Source organism: Miscanthus floridulus, chromosome 19, assembly GCF_019320115.1.
Source record: "Miscanthus floridulus cultivar M001 chromosome 19, ASM1932011v1, whole genome shotgun sequence".
NCBI lineage: Eukaryota > Viridiplantae > Streptophyta > Magnoliopsida > Poales > Poaceae > Miscanthus > Miscanthus floridulus.
Window position 1 is genome coordinate 95133851 of NC_089598.1, and position 18443 is coordinate 95152293.

General features: G+C 41.4%; 1 protein-coding gene across 1 annotated transcript; it reads left to right on the plus strand.

Moving 5' to 3' along the window:
* Positions 1-6293: 6293 nt before the first annotated feature.
* On the plus strand, positions 6294-18059 carry LOC136528925 (probable potassium transporter 13). Its single transcript, XM_066521927.1, has 7 exons — positions 6294-6568; positions 7807-8038; positions 8189-8430; positions 8950-9000; positions 9150-9411; positions 9500-9789; positions 17989-18059. Exons 3-6 carry the CDS (start codon positions 8215-8217, stop codon positions 9571-9573), a joined length of 603 nt encoding a protein of 200 aa, XP_066378024.1. The 5' UTR covers positions 6294-6568; positions 7807-8038; positions 8189-8214; the 3' UTR covers positions 9574-9789; positions 17989-18059.
* The last annotated feature ends 384 nt before the right edge of the window (positions 18060-18443 follow it).

Genomic DNA, 18443 nt, shown 5'->3' on the forward strand with positions numbered 1-18443 from the left:
AATTTAATTGCGTGCATGGTCATAGATTCTTTAATTTGCGAAGTCCAATTTAGTTCCTCTAACTTTTCAAGAATTTTTGTCTCTTTCCTCTTCTATAACGCACCTTATACGGTCCAGAAATTCATAAGAGTCATCCTATATTTTTTCAGTTGTTTCTTTTTTTTTAAAAAAAAGGTTCGATATGGGATGAGTCAAGGTATGACGACAAAATCAGGTATAGCTTTAATTTGTTATTCAGTCAAGCTTCAATCTCTTTTATTTTGTTATTTGCTAGAGATTTTCGCCATGTTCGCTTGAGCTTATTCAGAACTACTTTTCAGCCAAAGAACAATATTTTCCTCTCACAATATTTCAGCATAAGCCAAATTTTAGCATCATCGAATAGGGTGTTTGTTGTGTGCCATTGCTCGATGTGGCATGATATCAGGTGTCATGTTAATATTTTTATTTTCTTAACAATTCTATGCTATGTGTATCTTAGCTATAAAAACCCAAGAGTGGTTTTAGTATAATTGTATCATCTTTAATTGGTTATCTAAGAATAGTAAATTAAGCTTCCATATTAAAAAAACTGAAAAAGTGATATGGCTTTACCAAAAGGTTCTAGCAAGATATGTTTTCATATATGGGGGAAAAGCATTTTGACATATACACACACTCCTAGGGATTGAGCCAGAGCTAGTCACTGGGGTCTACAGTAGCAACTAAAAAGAAGAATTTGTTACTGTTAGTGAGGGATTATGGTGGATTAACTAATACTCTTTTATACAAAAAAAAAACAAAAGTCATCGGAATCAGTTGATCAGACCAAAGGACGTAGTTCTGCTCCGATGTGCAAAATTTGTGCTATCTCGTTCGTGGCATAATTTTACTGATGTCACTTCCAGGGTTGTCAAAACCTATGTATATACTTTTAAAAAAAAACTATATATGTTCATTGCATGATGGCACATCAAAATACTCCTATATAGGAGACGCTTGCACTTGAAGAAATGTTGGTGGAAGAATCTACCTACCTCAAGCGTAGATGCAGTGGGTGTGATATTGATGAAGTACTTCTACATACCTTGCATTACTTGCATATGCTGTTCTGCTAGTTTCGTCAGTGACTAAATAACGGTAGTGGAACCTTGTAAGTCATTGACAAAAGCGGCTAGGTCCAAAGTGATCGTGTATAACATATTTGATATCTCCTGTCATCAAATGGGTCAAGGAAAATATATTATTAAGAGCACAAATCAGCAAACCAACTCGGTTGCAACACTGATAGTACAACAACATTATATCCTTGTTGCTCAAAGATTTAACTGGATACAAAAAATCAAAGGAGTGGAATATCAAAAGCTTTCCACATCGTTAAAGCATGCTAAACTACATCATATTCTGCCTTAGAATACTTCAGACCTTAATATGAACATGTGTCTTTTCTTTTCCCAGCAATAAGAATAGGACACAACTAACATAGGCACGACCGTGCTATTATAGCATGCCAAAGGCACGCATCTTCTTTGTCGAATGTTCTAGCATCCACCTCCTCCCGCTTGGCCCAGGCGGCGAAATGATGCCTCTGTCGCCAACCCGAATCACAACATCCATCTCCTCCCACTAACATGAACACTCCCATCACCGACACCATCCAACTACCTTTCCAGCCACCCGGTGGACACCATCCCCGCCGCCCCACCCCAACCACCATCTAAACCACCACCACCGTCAGTCTTTCGACCTCCCCAAACTTTCCTTTATAGACAGAGAACACATAAATCCCCAACCCCGAAACCCTAACCACAACCCTAGCTCAGGGTCATCAGATCCGCTCGACTCATCAGAAGAGGCTTGGGGTCACCAGGTCTACTCGAGTCGTGAGAGGAGGAGACCTCAGGTCCTCGGTAGCCATGGATTTAAGGGGGCGGCAGAAAGATGAGTAAGATGGAGAAATGTGGAGGAAGACGGGAGGACCAGTTCGCATGAGAAGAGATAAAGTGGGCTCACCCGCCACCAGCACCATCGATTTGGCCTCTCCCACCGCCCAGTGGGCAGCGTCCCCACCACAGTGCCCCCACCACAATCTTGACCGCCACCGCTGCTAATCCATCAGCCTCCCCAAACTTTCCTTTATAGTCAGAGAACACATTAGTCCCAAACCCCCAACCCCAAAACCGTAACCACTAACCTAGATCGCAATCGCTAGATCTGCTCGAATCGGAGGAGGCTTAGAGTCACCAAGTGTGCTCAACTTGTTGGTGGTGGTGGACGGATCGGCGCCCCGCCACCATTGGTGGCCAAATCCACGTTGATGGTGGCCGGATCCACGCCCATGCCACCGTGGTGGCCAAATCCGTGTCAGTGGTTGCCAGATCTGCACCCTTGCCATCGTTGATGGCTGGATCTGTGTCGGAGGTGGACGGATCTACACCGCACTAGATGGGGGAGCCCTGTGTGCTCGCTATAGCCGGGGTAGAGAGCCCTGTGTGCGCGTCTCCGCCGGAGTGGAGACCTCCCATGTGCGCACCCCGTGGGGTGGGAGCCCCCGTGATCGCGTGCACAGCCAGGGTGGGAGATGAGAGAGAGCCCCCATGCTCGCATCTTCTTGTGAGAGGGAGAGATACAGGTAGGAGATGAGAGAGAGCTGGAGGCGCGGCAGCCAGTGAGAGATGAGAGTGAGTGAAAACCCTAGCTGGGTGTTTATGTAATCGAGGGATTTTGGGCTCAGAGATGGGCCGGTTGGGCTTCACACCCATTAACATCGGCAGACCTCTTAAGAATTCCGCCTCCGAAAATGTGCGCCTCCATTTTTGGAGTCCGTAAATAAATTTTAGGAGACGAGCAAAATCTGACTGTGTGCGTAAATAAAACATCTGCCTACGTAAATCCATTTTGCGAGACAGACAATGGTGACCACCATCGTAAATAAAATAACCGCCTCCAATAATTATCACGTATTTTAGAAGACGGTTGTATTTTGTGACCGTCTCTGTTAATGCTTGGGCAGTGTCTCGTAAAATTATTTTTGTAGTAGTGAGACCTTGGTCCCTTGGTAGACATGGATTTTAGGGGGAGAGTGAGAAACGAGGAAGATGGAGATGGGTGGAGGAAGGCAGGAGGACTGGTTCACTTGAGAAGAAATAAGGTGAACTCGCCTGCCGCCGGCACCATCGAATCGGCCTTTCCCACCACCCCGCAGGCGGCGGGGATGCTACTCTCCCCCACCGCCTTCTCGACCATCACCACGACCAATCCGCTGGCCTCCCCAAGCTTTCCTTCACAACTGGAAAACACATAAATCCCTGACCCCGATCCCGAAACCCTAACCACTAACCTGGCTCAGGGTCGCCGGATCCTCTCAACTCATGTATAGCAAATGGCATGCATCTATACTAATAGAATGAATGAAAAACACTTTTTTTCAAAGGATAAGATAACTGAAAAGTAAAAAATGAATATGCTTTTGTAGTAGTGCAAGTGTAGACCGTGTATAAATGATATGCATACTTGAGAGCAAAAGGAAACGTTCCATCTTAATCAAAATACTTGCAAAAAGATTTTGAGGGCCTGTTAATGCGCACTTGTTCCATGTTCCACAACAATGTATCTACATTAAATGGACAAAATAAAAAGGAAATAGATTAATCCAGGTCAGTGCAGTGCCCAAATTAAATGTGTCCACACAAGCCCAAACTTCCCATCACAATTTCAGCATCATCCAATTCCGGGTATGGTCATAGATTCTCTAACTTGCGGAGTTCAATTTAGTTCCTCTTTTATCAACAAGTTTTGCATTTTTTCCTCTTCTGTAGCTTTCTATACGGTCCAGAAATTCATAAGAGCCATTCTATTTTTTTCAAGTGTTTCCCTAAAATAAGTATGGTTTGATATGGGACGATTCAAGATAAGATGACAAAATCAGGTATAGCTTTAATTTGTTATTCGGGAAAGCTATAATTCTTTTATTTTGTCATTTGCTAGACTTTGTTGTGTGATATCACTCGATATGGCATGATATCTGGTATCATGTTATTTTTATTTTTTTCAACAACCATATATCGGGCTTTCTAGTGCCTAGACGTCCGGACAGACGGGGCGTTCGGACGCCCGCGCCGATAGTCGTTTCCCGTGCCGTTTCGCGTGCCCAAATGGGGCCCGCGCTGCCCCCAAACGTCACCAGCATCGAGAAGTGGGGGAGGGGGCGGCGGATGCCAGCCGGCGGTGACAAGAGAAGGAGGAGACACCGAGGCGCGGTAGCAGAAAGCGAGGATGAAAATGCAACACCTGATCTACTTTTGAAGCATCCAGATGCAACATTTGCATCATATGTCTAAAGACAGATGAAACACTTCAAACACTTGCAAAAACACATGAAAAACACTTAAAAAGCATACGCAATATTTAGATAAAACACTTGTAACATATGTGTGAAACATATAGAACATCCAAATAAAAACACTTGCAACAAGCGTCTGGAAAAAATAGATAAAACATTGGGAACAGAAGCTTACAACATACTATACAACCATTGCAACATATGCAATATCTCGATCCACTTTTACAACATCCGTATGAAACACTTGTAACATACCTCTGAAACATATGAAACACTTGAAACATATGCTTACAATATGCGCTTTCAGCACAACATCTCCTTGCTGCTTGGGAGAATGGAGGCTCATCGGCGTGTGTTCACCGGAGGCAGTGGCCCAGGGCGAGGAGCGGAGATGGCGCCCACATCGAGTTCAAGGAAGCGTCTCGGAAGAAGGGCAGTCGGCGGTCCTTACCTCCCACCCTGAGTTCAAGGAGCCGGCGGTCCGATGGTCTGGGGCATGGGGGAGCAAGCGTGGTAGTGCGGCGGGTGGGCTAGGAGGGCGGCACGATGCTAAGTCAGAGCAGCGAGGAGGCGGCAGGGGCGCGCGGCTGAGCTGGTGGCCGGTGGGGCTATAGGCGATAGCGCGGCGCTGCGAGCTGCGCACGGGGTGCGCTTGCGTTGGGGAAGGAAGAGAGCCGCAAGGCAAGAAGACTGATTCTTTTTTAACTCCCGAGTAGATAGGAAGGGGTAGTTGGGCCAGCGTTGTGGCCCATCAACGGAGCGTCCGGGGTGGACGGATGTCCGCTTCCCAGAATTACCGATCATATATAGGCCCTGTTTGGTTGGGCTTTTGGCTTTGGCTTTTGGCCCCAAAAGCCAAAAGCCCAACCAAAGGGGCTGCTTTTGGAGGCTGCTTTTTCAGAAGCAGCTGCTTTTTCGTAGTACATTTTTGAAAGCTGGTTTGACCCTGCTTTTGGCTTTTGGCTTTCTGCTTTTCAAAATTGGTGGAATAAAAAGCTCTTCCATAGTTGTTTCAAGAGAGATAAAGATAGAAGGTATATTTTATACTTGTTTAACCAAACAGCTTTCAGCTTTTCTACAGCTCACAGCCCACAGCAGCTTTCCCACAGCTCACAGCCCACAGCAGCTTTTTCCCACAGCCACAGCTCAACCAAACAGGGCAATAGGCTATGTGTATCTTAGCTACTGTTTAAAAAAAGTGAAAATGTCATATGGCTTTACCGAAAGGTTCTAGAAAGATATGTTTTCACATATGGGGAAAAAACTTTTGACACATATACACACTCCTCTAAATGATCCGTTGGCAGTGTTTTGGGTCAATCATCATGCAATAGATGCAACTTAGAAGAAGAATTTGCTAGTGTTAAAGAGGGACTGTACTGGATTAACCAAAAGTCTATTGAAAAACAAATCAGTTGATCAAACGGAAGCACGTAGCTCTGCTCCATATATTCAATCATTGTACGATAGCACATCAAAATACTCTCATATAGGAGATCTTGCACTTGAAGAAATGTTGGTGGAAGAAATCTACCTACCTCAAGTGCGAATGTGGTGGGTGTGATATTGATGAAGTACTTCTGCATATATATACCTTGAATGTTGTTTTGCTAGTGTCGTTTGTGACTATATCACGGTAGTGTAACTTTGTAAGCCATTGACAAAAGCGACTAGGTCCAAAGTGACCGTGTATGACATATTTGATATCTCCTATAATAAAAAATGGGTTAAGTAAAATATATTATTAAAAGCACAAATCAGCAAATCAACTCAATTGCCACAATGAAAGATAACACACTATATCCTTGTTGCTCAAAGATTTAACGGGATACAAAAAGAAAGAGCAGTTTCCAATTTTTCAGCAAACAAAAAATAACCATGGTTGGTTGGCCATGGTGGGCCCCCCTGCACAATACACACAGGCTTGTGCATGCAGCATGCGTCCCCTCTTCTTTTCGTGGAGTCACCACGTTTTCCCTCCCCCTTAACTGCTTCGCTCCTTCCTCACTGATCGCTCAGTCCCTCCCGGCCTCCCCAAACTCCATCGCGCAGTGAGTGGTTGCAGGCAACGCAGCCAAATAAACGCCCAGCAGCCCACGCCGCCGAAGTTGAGGGCCCATCGATCGATCCGGCGTCGTCGTTCATCCGTCGGGTTATCGGAGAGATGGACGTGGAGGGTGGTGGCCGGCCGGCGGTGCAGATGCAGTCCACGACGAAGCGGACTGCGAGCTCACCTAGTCACCTTGGGTACGTAAGCTCAGTTTCATGCGATTTCTTCGTTTCGATTCGGAGAACCTCTCTCTCTAGCTGTCTGTGCGATGGTGTCTCAAGTAAGGAGCAGTGCGTTTGGTCTTCGTCGTGATTAGGGGCTGGTAGGTTCTGCAATGCAACTGACGGTTCTTGGTGAGTTCCTTCAAGGTGTTTGGTTTCTTTGGTGTTTTTCTGGTTCTTCTAGCAAGGAGTGAACTGCGAACGAGCATCTCCAAGAGACTCTTCGTGTCTTCTTTAATTCACTGAAATAGAGATTTTGGTGAAAAACTATATCTTCCACCAGCCTCTTCAACTGGATATCCAAATATAGATATCCCATATTTCGGATTTCTCGCTAGCCACAGATGGAGAGCAGAGATGGCTCTCTAGACTGCGCACAGGATATAGAAAAGCTGTTGGAGGATACAAAGATATAGAAAACGATTTTTAGTCAAATGACTTTCTAGATGATGATTTAGAGAGTAGATTATAGAAAAGCTCTCGGAGATGCTCTAGTCTTTGCAAAACTTCTGCTGCCGTGTGATTCCTGGGCACAACTGGTTGGATCATTCTTGAGTTCAAGTAGCAGATGTGTTGTGCTAGTTCCTCGTCCAACATTGAATCCGTGCAGGCTAAGGTTTACGAACGGCATCTATTCTCGTGCTGAAATTCAGGTGTCAGTTAACCTCCTTTTGGTGTTATATACGTTGGCCATGAATTTCGTGTTGGCTTTGCTGTAAAAGTACTGTCGTTTTGAGCCATGTTTATCCCTGACTTTTTTCCACAGCCCATGAGCTGGACTCCATGGATGAAACGGTAAATGCCAACGATCCTGTATAATTCTTTCGATCAACCCGTTTTTGCAGTCGTATATTTCTTGGAAGTATGTACGTAGTAGCTTATGGCGCCCATATATTTGTTTGTTGTCACTTCACTACTTACTCCGGTTTGTTTGATCTATCTGAACCATCTTTGTCATTTTTATGAATTACTTCAGACTCTACTGTGTTGCTTTCAATGCCTTTTGGCTTACTACCTGCACTATCTACATGTAGTTTGTTATTCATTTTTTTCCTCAAAATTGCATCTACAGTTGTGTTACTAGATAAATGGTTATAGATAGTAGTGAAAAATAAAAACAACTGTTCGCTAAGTGTTTCTCAAGCCTGGCTTTTCAGCGAAACGAACATGTCGACGCTGCAAACTTACTATAGTGTTCGTGTTGGTTGGTGCAGGGACTTCAGAAAGCGACGCTTTTACTGGCATACCAGAGCTTCGGAGTTGTGTATGGCGATCTCTGCATTTCACCTGTCTATGTGTACAAGAACACCTTCTCTGGGAAGCTGCGTCTGCATGAGGAGGACGAGGAGATCCTTGGGGTGCTGTCTCTCGTCTTCTGGAGCCTGACGCTCATACCACTGCTCAAATACATCATCCTTGTTCTTGGAGCAGATGACGATGGAGAAGGTACTCTTGTTTGAGTCCAGTTTCTTCATCTCATTATTGGTGCAATCATCGTATTGACACTGTTTTATTTCCTATGAGAAAAGTGGGTCCAGGGATGCTGATCGATAAACTGTCTGATTTTACTGGTAATGTGCTGTGCTGAGTATGCAGGTGGCACATTTGCATTGTACTCGTTAATGTGCAGGCGCTCAAGGATGGGGCTCCTGAACAATATAAACAATGGGTGTTTATCGGCATACAACCAAAAGGAACCTCGTGAGGAGCTAAAGAGTAGTTTGGCGATAAAATCTTTCATCGAGAAGCATTACTCGCTTCGTGTTGTGCTGCTGATCTTCGTTCTGATGGGTACTAGTATGGTTATTGGGGATGGCGTCTTCACCCAACAATGTCAGGTAAAAAACATTATTAGGTTCTCGTGTTCACTGAAATGGTTTGCCTGAAACTACACTTTTAGTGTTCTTGTAAAGCCGACGCCGCAGCTGAACTCGCACTGTAAAATTTTAATAATTTGTCCTTAATACAAAGATGGTGCAGTCTTAGGTTTGGGTTGGTCTTTGTGTTCAGTTGTAAGGGGAATTCGTGTGGTTTTTTTGTCCGGTTTCTACTAAAAAAACTAGGCCAATACTTGTTTTATTTTCTCCTTCTATTAAAAATTGCGGCAAAGATTTTGCCGCCCTTTAAAAAACAAAGATGGTGCAGTGCAGCTCTCCTGCGTATTCTTAGGGGGCGGGGGTAAGTGCTGTGCTTAGTTCAAATCATGAATATCTCTTCAGTGTACTGTACTCCAAGCAGTTTCCTTGTGTAACTTATCTAACAGTTAGACTGTTACTCTTTTTTTCTGGAAAAAGTTTAGTAACCTAAGCCCGCGAAATCTTACTGCAACTGACAGAGATGATGCCCCTTTTGTGCAGTTCTATCGGCAGTTTCTGGACTCAGAATTAAGTTTCCAGAACTACATGAAAGTAAGAGGCTGTTTTTACATATTGCTCATAATGATTTACTTCTGTTAGGAGCAGATGCTAGTTGATATTTTTCAGGTTACTTGTTATTCTTTGGCATTGCACTACTAACAAAAAATGATTAAAACAATTTTTTTTGTGCTTGTGTACAGATTACACTGTGTTTTTTGCATGTTTCATTTTGGTTGTCCTTTTTGCGCTGCAACACTATGGAACCCACCGTGTTGGGTTCCTATTTTGCTCCAATTTTGCTTGCCTGGCTTGGCTGCATTGGCAGTATCGGCATATACAACATATTCAAGTGGAACCCTACTGTCATTCGTGCTCTGTCCCCATACTACATATACAACTTCTTCAGGAAGGCCGGCAAGGATGGCTGGAGCTCACTGGGAGGGATTGTTCTATGCATTACAGGTTCACATCTTCTTCTATCCAATTCTGTTTTGACTTAAGGTTCAGTTAAAGCTGTACTTGGGAATTTCTAAGGCTTCTAGAATTTCAGGTGCTGAAGCAATGTTTGCTGATCTTGGGCATTTCTCAAAACTTTCACTAAGGGTAAATATCTTATTTTTATAATAAATGATAGTTTTGCTTTACTTGCTGGATGTGCCAATTTTCTGTCACTAACTGTGTCAACAAAACTTTACTGAATCTTTTTTGTTGCTTTGTAATGACAGCTTGGATTTACAATAGTTGTGTATCCATGCTTAGTCCTGGCTTACATGGATGAGGCTGCTTATCTGTCTAAACATAGGGAGGACCTACAAAGCAGCTTTTACAAAGCTCTCCCAGGTGAGGTGGCATTGTTTTGCCAGACTGACTGAAGTTTAAGTTTTCCACGCTCATTTCGTATCACTCCTTTCCATAAACATGTAGCATCACCATTACTTTGATATTTTCAGTTAGTTACTCAAACATTCAGATACGACATATTTATGTATTTTGTTCTTTACATCTAGATAGTGTTCAGCAAAAGAATGTGATGGTAAATCATACGACTAATAATACATTGTAAATGTAAAAAAAATGGGTGGTAGTGAAATATGTTTTTATTTAATGGTAAGAAAATTGAGTTCAGCAATGAATTAAGTGGCTGGCTGGCTGGCTGGCTGCATACTTATCAGCCCATCATAAAGAATAAAAATATTTGAAAAGGAATGACCCCCAAAAATCACATATCAGATGAAACAGGAGAATAAAAAATCCACCTGAAATCTTGAAAAGTAGATCATATGAAAAGCAAATAAGAAAACATACTAATAGAACAAACTAGAGAAGGGTGAAAGTGAGATGCTTACTGCTGAAGGCGGGGATTGCGGTCAAGGACAGGCCAGCAGCTTGGAAACGTCATCCCGTTGCAGCTAGATGGAATTCGATGGGCCTTCACAAGCCCTATCCAGTGTTGTGGAATCCAGTTATGGCCCAAAATCTGACTAAAAGGCCCAACCAATACTTTCCTTAGAAAATATAAAAAATATATATCTAGATTTTAAGAGGAAACAAAAATAGATTGTATGATTCATAACAAACTACTATTGTCTTATACTCTACCGAAATAGCCACCATTAAAAGCATTTAAATGCACACACCAATTGAGTATGTTGGGTTTGTGGCAACTCTATTGTAGAAGGTGATTACACCAGGAGATTTGTTCGTTAGCGAATTGCAAAAAAGTTCAAAGCAAACGACAGTGGGGCGTCTCAGGGGCCAGCCGGCGCCGCCCAGAGCTCCTTCCCATCGCCACCTCCCGGCCGCCGTCGCCGCCCTCTCGCGCACGGTGGTGGCCCCAAAAACGGGTAACTGTCGCAGCCCACTTCCTACTCCCCCTACCCCCCCACCCCCCGCTTCTCTACCGCCCACCTCTAACCTACCTTCTCCGGCGAGTCCTAGGCGGGTTGGCCGGCCGACGAGGCGGATCTAGCCTCTCCCTCCACGGATCTACAGATTCGCGCAGGGAGTCATCACGTCCATTGCGCGCCCGACTGGTGCCGCGGGCGCACAGGCTGCTGACGGCGCCGACCCCTTCGTTGACCATGCCACGCTGCTGGTTGCGCGCCAAGCCCGTGGCCGGCTTCCCCAGCAGGCCTGTGACAGAACCGTCTAATTTATACAAGATTAAGTGCGACTGTCTCCGCTAACACGTTGACACGCGCATAGTTTCACTTATATAAACCCGGTAGTTCGCCGAGTGTCACGAAGGACCTCGATAAATCACCATCACAACCAAGATCGCATGATTAAGCAAATACACATCATATACAAAGAGTTGCAGCGGAAAATAATATTTACAATGAGTTCACAAATAATAATACAAGTTTGGGTTTCAAACCCGATTAGTGAAAACAACATAGCTTTCAAATGATTACAATAATATAAGTTCCAAATGCATTGCTAGCATAAGTGACATCCTCTAATAAAAACATATAGATGAGAAATAAATATAGAGTCATCGAGCCCACCGACGGTTAGCCACCATCTTCAGCAGGCCGAGACCTTCACCTGCAACATGGTGGGATAAACCCTGAGTACTCGAATGTACTCAGCTAGACTTACCCGTCATAAACCAAAAATAAAGTAACACCAAGGAGTATTCAAGGCTTTATCGATGGAGTTAGCTTGGCAACATTTTACATAAAAGCTTGAGTAACATAACTTGGAGATTTAATATCTTTAGCTTCAAATTAAATACATATTCAATTAAGCATCTCTAGATTAGCACATGTACTAGAGCAATCACGTGATTAAGCTAACAAGCATTAGCAATCATATCCGGTGTATTAATTTAAGCATCATCATAACCATCAAGTTCCATCAATTAATGCTATGTTGCCGCTGCTCAGTGAAGTTCTCACTATCCGGGAGAGATGGCGACTCGAATCGATTTCAACCAGCTGGGGAGTTATTCCTAACACAAATCCAGACATACCTACGCTAAGGTAGTCTTAGGTCATCTTTGGTACAACTCAGGTACAGTCACGAGTCCGAGCAGCGCCGCACCCTCAGGGATACTACTAGTCTGCCAGGAAGTTCAGACCTGGCCTACCCTTGGACTCACATCACTGGCTCCCCGCACATCCTTATTTCCTCCCGTGTGCGTACTTTCACTTATTGGGTCCCAGACTGAGTTGAGCTACTCGACTTCGTGGTCGGAACGACTTATCCGACCAATTAAGTGCTAGGCATGCGTTCAACATGCCATGAGGACATACAGCGAATCGGTCCTTAATTGACATAGACGGGGATAAATAGGCACCAATACCTTCATGCATTGTTGCTTCTCTATCACAATCTCATCCGGTCTCCTTTTATTTATCAACACATGGTTATTTTCACGATAGCAATTATAGCCAACTATGATCAGATATCAACCTATATCTTGTAGGTGATAGGAAATCACTCGACTTCTACCGAACTAAGCATGGCTAAAGCATATATTCGATCCTAGACCTATATAGGATTCAAGATATATTTGTCTGGATAAGAAAAGTATATGCAGCAAGTGGTTCCAATCAACCCCTAGTACTTAATGCATCAAACATAAAGGACACAAGTGATATTTGTAAAAATATAGGAGTCTTAGAATTCTCCGGGGGCTTGCCTGGGATCCAACACTAGATCAGTGTTTGTTAGATGACACTCGCTTGGCGAGCATCTCCTATCTTGGCACTTGCTTAGTCCTTCTGTCTTCTAGATAGATTCACCAAACGCATCTTTGGGTTCGGCTCCAACATCACGTCCTTCACGTGATGCATCTAGCGTACCTAGATGAGATGCAACAATGCAAGTGCATGAATGCAAAGAATGGCAATATGAGATGCCTCACATAAAAGTATTCAAGATGAGCACAAGGTTACACCGAACATATATAAGCACAACATGTTACTTAATTAAACATCCCACAATCTATCATGCTAGGATAGCAAGGAAGGTAGCACCAAGCATGACACAAGTTTCACAAGGTTTTAGGTATATTAACTTAACACCATCAAAGACATGAGCCACACTTAGCAACACACAAAGCAAAGCAAGGTGAAGCAAACAATTTTAGGTACAAACACAGATTCTGAATAGCAGCACCATAGTCACTTGTTTTAATCATACCTAGAGTTCTAGGCATACAAAAAGTGTGATTCAATTCTTTATGGAAATCTAATGAAATTATCTATTACTTTGTTATTAACACCAAAACCTAATTCAACAAATAACAAGGTCAAAATACATCATGAAGCAGAGCTTATACAACTAAGAACATAAAACTGATATTAACTTCAGAAATGCATATCTCAAGTTATATTTATCCAACAAGCATGATACTTAACTTTATAGAAAGGTTATTAAGTTATATATAACTTTCTTATTATTATCTTAAGACGATTCTATAGCTAACAAGGCTAAACAACACCAAGAAGGCATCTCTATCCAGATTTAGATAGAAATTTGTCATTCCACTTTGAATAGCTATAACTAGAGTTCTAGACCACCAAAAAGGGTGTTCTCTAACATTTTGGAAAACCTAGGAAATGCAATACAACTCTATTATTATCACCAATACATGATTCCATGTTTAAATGAGCCAAACAATACAATCATTTCGATCTATCCAGAGGACATGCAAAAACCTGACAACAAAATTCTAAAATCTATAACTCTCAAACCATCAGGCCTAAAATCATAAAATTTTAGTACAAGCAAGATAAGGAAATTCTCTATAACTTTGGTATTCACCATATTTACATAAAACATCATTTCATCAACGAAGTTATCATCACAACAAAAAATGCACATGCAGCCATTTCAGAATATAACAATTTGATGTTTCACTTGTTTTTGCTAACAAAGAGCATACACACATGAGTCATTCAAGAACTTCAACCACCACTAACATACTTAGAAACAATTTATTGAACCCCAATCACTCAAAGCATCACCAAATACAATTACAAGTTTTATCTACAATTATGCTTTTATTAATCCTTTTTCCCAATAAACATATATATAATTTTAGTGATATATGAGAACAACTAGTTTAGGTATAAGACTTTTATGAGTGGTATATGTTATCAAAACATGACTACTGCACAAATTTCAAATGATCAAGTTTTATAATTTAATTATTATAAAAAAGACAAATTGCTAGTGCAAGAAAACATGTGAGAGCAAGATAAATCTAAAACTCAACATTTTCTATAAACATATAGCCATATTATATATCAACATGACATAACAACATCATACAAAGGTTGTGGAACCACATTTTACATTTTTACATACTTATATTATTTATAAATCATTTAATAAGCATTAAACAAGTTAAATCAATAACTCAGTCATATTGCATCTAATTAATATGAATTTTTTACCATAGCACACATGTGACATAAGCATCCTACCATAAAACTTTCACAGAAATTGGAGCATCACAACTTTAGATATGAGAATAACAAGCAAAATAAGCTAAAATTGCCCATTCAAAAAGACTAAATCAAAACATTATAAAAACAGTACACAACTAGCATGTTTAATATTTTTATTATCTAGAGCAAGTCATCTCAAGATTAACACAACAAGAATTACCATTTTTGGGCTTCTATAACTCAAGATATGCATCTGTCCAACTTAGAAGCATTTTTAAAAGTACTTTACAAGAATAAATAAAAACGGCATAAACTTTCTACTAACACATATCATATTATGACTCTACTACGTAGATCTACTCAAGGATTCCAAAAAATTCTCATTTTCTATTTTACGATTTTTCTACGATTTATTATGATTTTCTAAAGTTCTAGTCATAAAAGAAAAACAAACTTGCACCGAGGACCCCAAACTTTCACGAAAACATATTCTAGCGAAAGGTCCTTCTAGTCACTATTCACATGAGTCATAGACTTTGTAGATAGGCCCCTCCCTTTCTTCGAATTCTTGCGTGGGGTCCCTGACACGAGTTGGAGCAGAGGAGGTCAACGGCGGCTCGATTTTCCGGCGAGGTGGTCGACAACGGTGGAGAAGTGGCAGCGCAGCTTCCCTGCGGCCAGGCCCAACAGCAGCTGATTCCATCTTGAGTCCTCTGTTTGAGCCACTTAGGAGTTGAATCAGGGCTTGGTTTAAAAATAAAGTTTATTGTACTCTACTCAAACTTAAACTTTGATTAAAGGTTGAACTTCATATCTGGTCCCAAAATCATAGTTTCATCTTGGTCAAAGCAACACCTCATTAAACCCTGGAATTAGGGTTTTCGACCAATTGAGGTATTTTCTTGACATTTTATCAACACGAACCCTTCATGACTTTTGTTATAGAGTTCAATTAGAGTCATTTGGGCAAGGTAACAAGGTTTGGTCGACATCTTATATTCCCATTTACTTAATAAAGCAATTCAATCAAGGTTATAACTTATCATTTCATATGACTTCTTGGCTCCAAACTTCATGAAACTTTTCCACTGATCAAGATGGATGCATGTTGATGTAATGTTCATGAAATAAGCATGTTTAACATTACTCATGCCTAATTTTAACCAGGGTCCACATGTAAGCAAAGTCTTTTGTTCGAGTCCAAGTTGGGGCTCATTTTCATAGGTTTGACCTCAATACCTTCATCATTACTTCTAGATTATGAACTAAAAATCATAATCATTGCTTGACATATCCTACTTAAGTCCAATTTCGCTGCTTAACTCATGACTAACACCCGAGGTGTTATAGCCCTCCCCCTTATGGGAATCTCATCGTGAGATTCAGTGCAAAAGACTTTTAACGGAAGAGAAGCATGTCATCCATTTTTCAACATCAGTGATAGCATTAGGCTACTTAACTTTGGAGTACCAAAGAGGCTAATTTGGACAAGACAACTTTCTAATATTTCCTCTTCATAGTAAATTTTGTCTGGAGAATTTCTTTCATTGACTTCCATGAAGCATTGTTACTTTGGGAGGAATCCAAGATAGCACAACACTTTGTTCTCGGGATATGTAGAGTACTATGGAGCATAAACTAACTACCCATAATATCTATTTCCCTAGTGAATATAGCATGGACCATGTGAACTTTGCACTAGACTGCAAGCTTCTGAAAGCTACTCATTATAATAGTTCCATATTCGTTCACAAAGTTTAAAAAGCAATCCTCTACCAAGGTAGCTTGAATACAACTTTCCATAAGGGATCATATCATAGATGGGGTAAGCATCCTCCGAGGTTGTAAGAAACTGACTAACCAACAGACAATGTCTATGCTGGTCATAACTGTTCAATCACTCAGATGCCAACCGATGGAAAACTACATAATATTCCATGTGTGCAGTTCTCTTTCTCTAATGATAACACTATATTATCTGAGTCCATTGAGTGAGCAATGAATGTGATAGCTGACTCTATTGACTCAGCATTTTCGATGATCATTATTTAAGGGAATCCTTGTATCCAAGCGACAACAGTTATCTGGGTTGAATCTGAGGCAACCTCTTGGGTAAAAATACATGGAAGGTATCAAGGACATGTCCGCCTTGGAAATCATTACTAAAGAAGGATGATAACAAGGTCTGGAGGACAACAAAGGTTGCAAGTATTCACTAACTAGAGAAACAGTACACCACCAAGATTGAGTACAATTTTTCCTTCATGGTGCTGTTGCACAGTAAGTTGGGTTGACTTGCACTATCACAAAATTAGCTTGGTTGGACTACTTTTGACATTGAGGCTTCCTTCTAATGTCAATCAACAACTCAAGATCATAATCAGAAATCTGTTGTTTGACACTTTTCAATTTGTTTTTGACTCGTAATGGCACAAATTGACTTGTAGAACACCTTGACCGCTCAAGCATTGTTGATATGAGAGGGTAAAAGCAAGCCACAAAGGGGTGCAAGGAGTCTCATCTAGGGCACCTAAAGGATTATCTAATAGCAAAACATTGACCATGTTGCTAATCTTGGCATTAATTACAAACACAACCTTCTATTTGGAGGGGTGATAGCAGTCCACAGAGAAATTATAGATTCTGTACACTTTGGTTTTTAGTTCATATCTCACAAACTATGGCTCCATTATGCACAAATTTGGTAGTCATTTAGATCCAAGTGTCCTTTAACTACTGACCAAAATTCAGCTAAAACGACACCGTTTGACTATCCAAACAAATCATCTACCAAAACTACTTTGTTCTGAAATTTTGTGACCGAACTATCAAAACATCACTCAAATTTGATGCTTTACTCAACCAATCCTCAAACCAACTTAAGACATCGAAGTACCCTAAGAGAGGAATGAGATCATCAAGTTTGGTGTGAATTAAACCATGTTTGAGCCACTAATCATTGGCTCAAAGATAACCAGTTTAGTGCTATGAAATCTCGACAGATTTTCCGCTCTTCTTTTCCTTTGGTTTACACATTAGGAAGTGTGTTCGCAGTCTTTAACTCTTTTTATTACAGCGGTAGCTTTCTCGCTGAGGATGGAGGCAAGGGTTTTCCTCATATGCTTCCCAGGGAACAACTTCAACCGTTGATTTAGGCACCAGCTCAACGATGCACAAGCATTAGACTGGTGGGCTGTTTTTGTAGGGCACAATGCATACTTCATGTAGAGGGGCAGTCCTACAAGATAAGAGACCATTGCTAACTACCCTTCTATGCTTCATCCAATAGAGTCCTAAACAAATCCTTTAATAGCACCATATACATAACGATGCTGACCAAAACTAGGGACGTGCTTTCTCTAGCTCTTTACTTAGCTGATACATCATCTTGCACTACCCATGTGATTGTCAAAGATGGAATTGACTTGATGACATAGGGCCTAGAGAAGAAAGCAGTACTGGCATCGCTGACCAGCTTTGTTGTTTCTTTGCTTAACATTGTTCTATGAGACCTAGCCTTCGTAGTTACCAAAGAGTTATTACCTAACTGTAACTTAACTTTCTTATTGGTAACTAATTAGTTGACTCTCGACATTTAAAAGCTCTAAAACTTCCTTTTTGATGGCAACAATTGTAGTTGATGTGCAAACAGACAGTCACCATGGAAGTCAGCAGAAAAGGGGTGACACCGAAGAAGGTCAATTTTTGTCTGCATGATCCTTATGCACCTAAAGATTGAGAACTTGGATAGGAAGCTTATGAGTACCAGGTGACCTATTACATCACATAATATCTCCATCCATTGTCACTCGGCTGATAACTTATCCAACGTTACATGTTGTGTACCTTTTTGATCCAATGGGGATGACATAAGTTGCTCAGTAGATGACCGACATCATTATAGGGATAGTCAAGTAGAGTCACTTGTCTACCATCTCTTGTAGTCTGTTAATGTTTATATTAGTGCCCTGTTCTTTAAAGATTATCCTTTGGACAATTTCAGAAGGAAGTCCTATTGCATCTGGTTCAACATACAGATCTTCTGACAAGATAAGGAGAGATAACCAAGGAAAAGCTCACATGAAAATAACA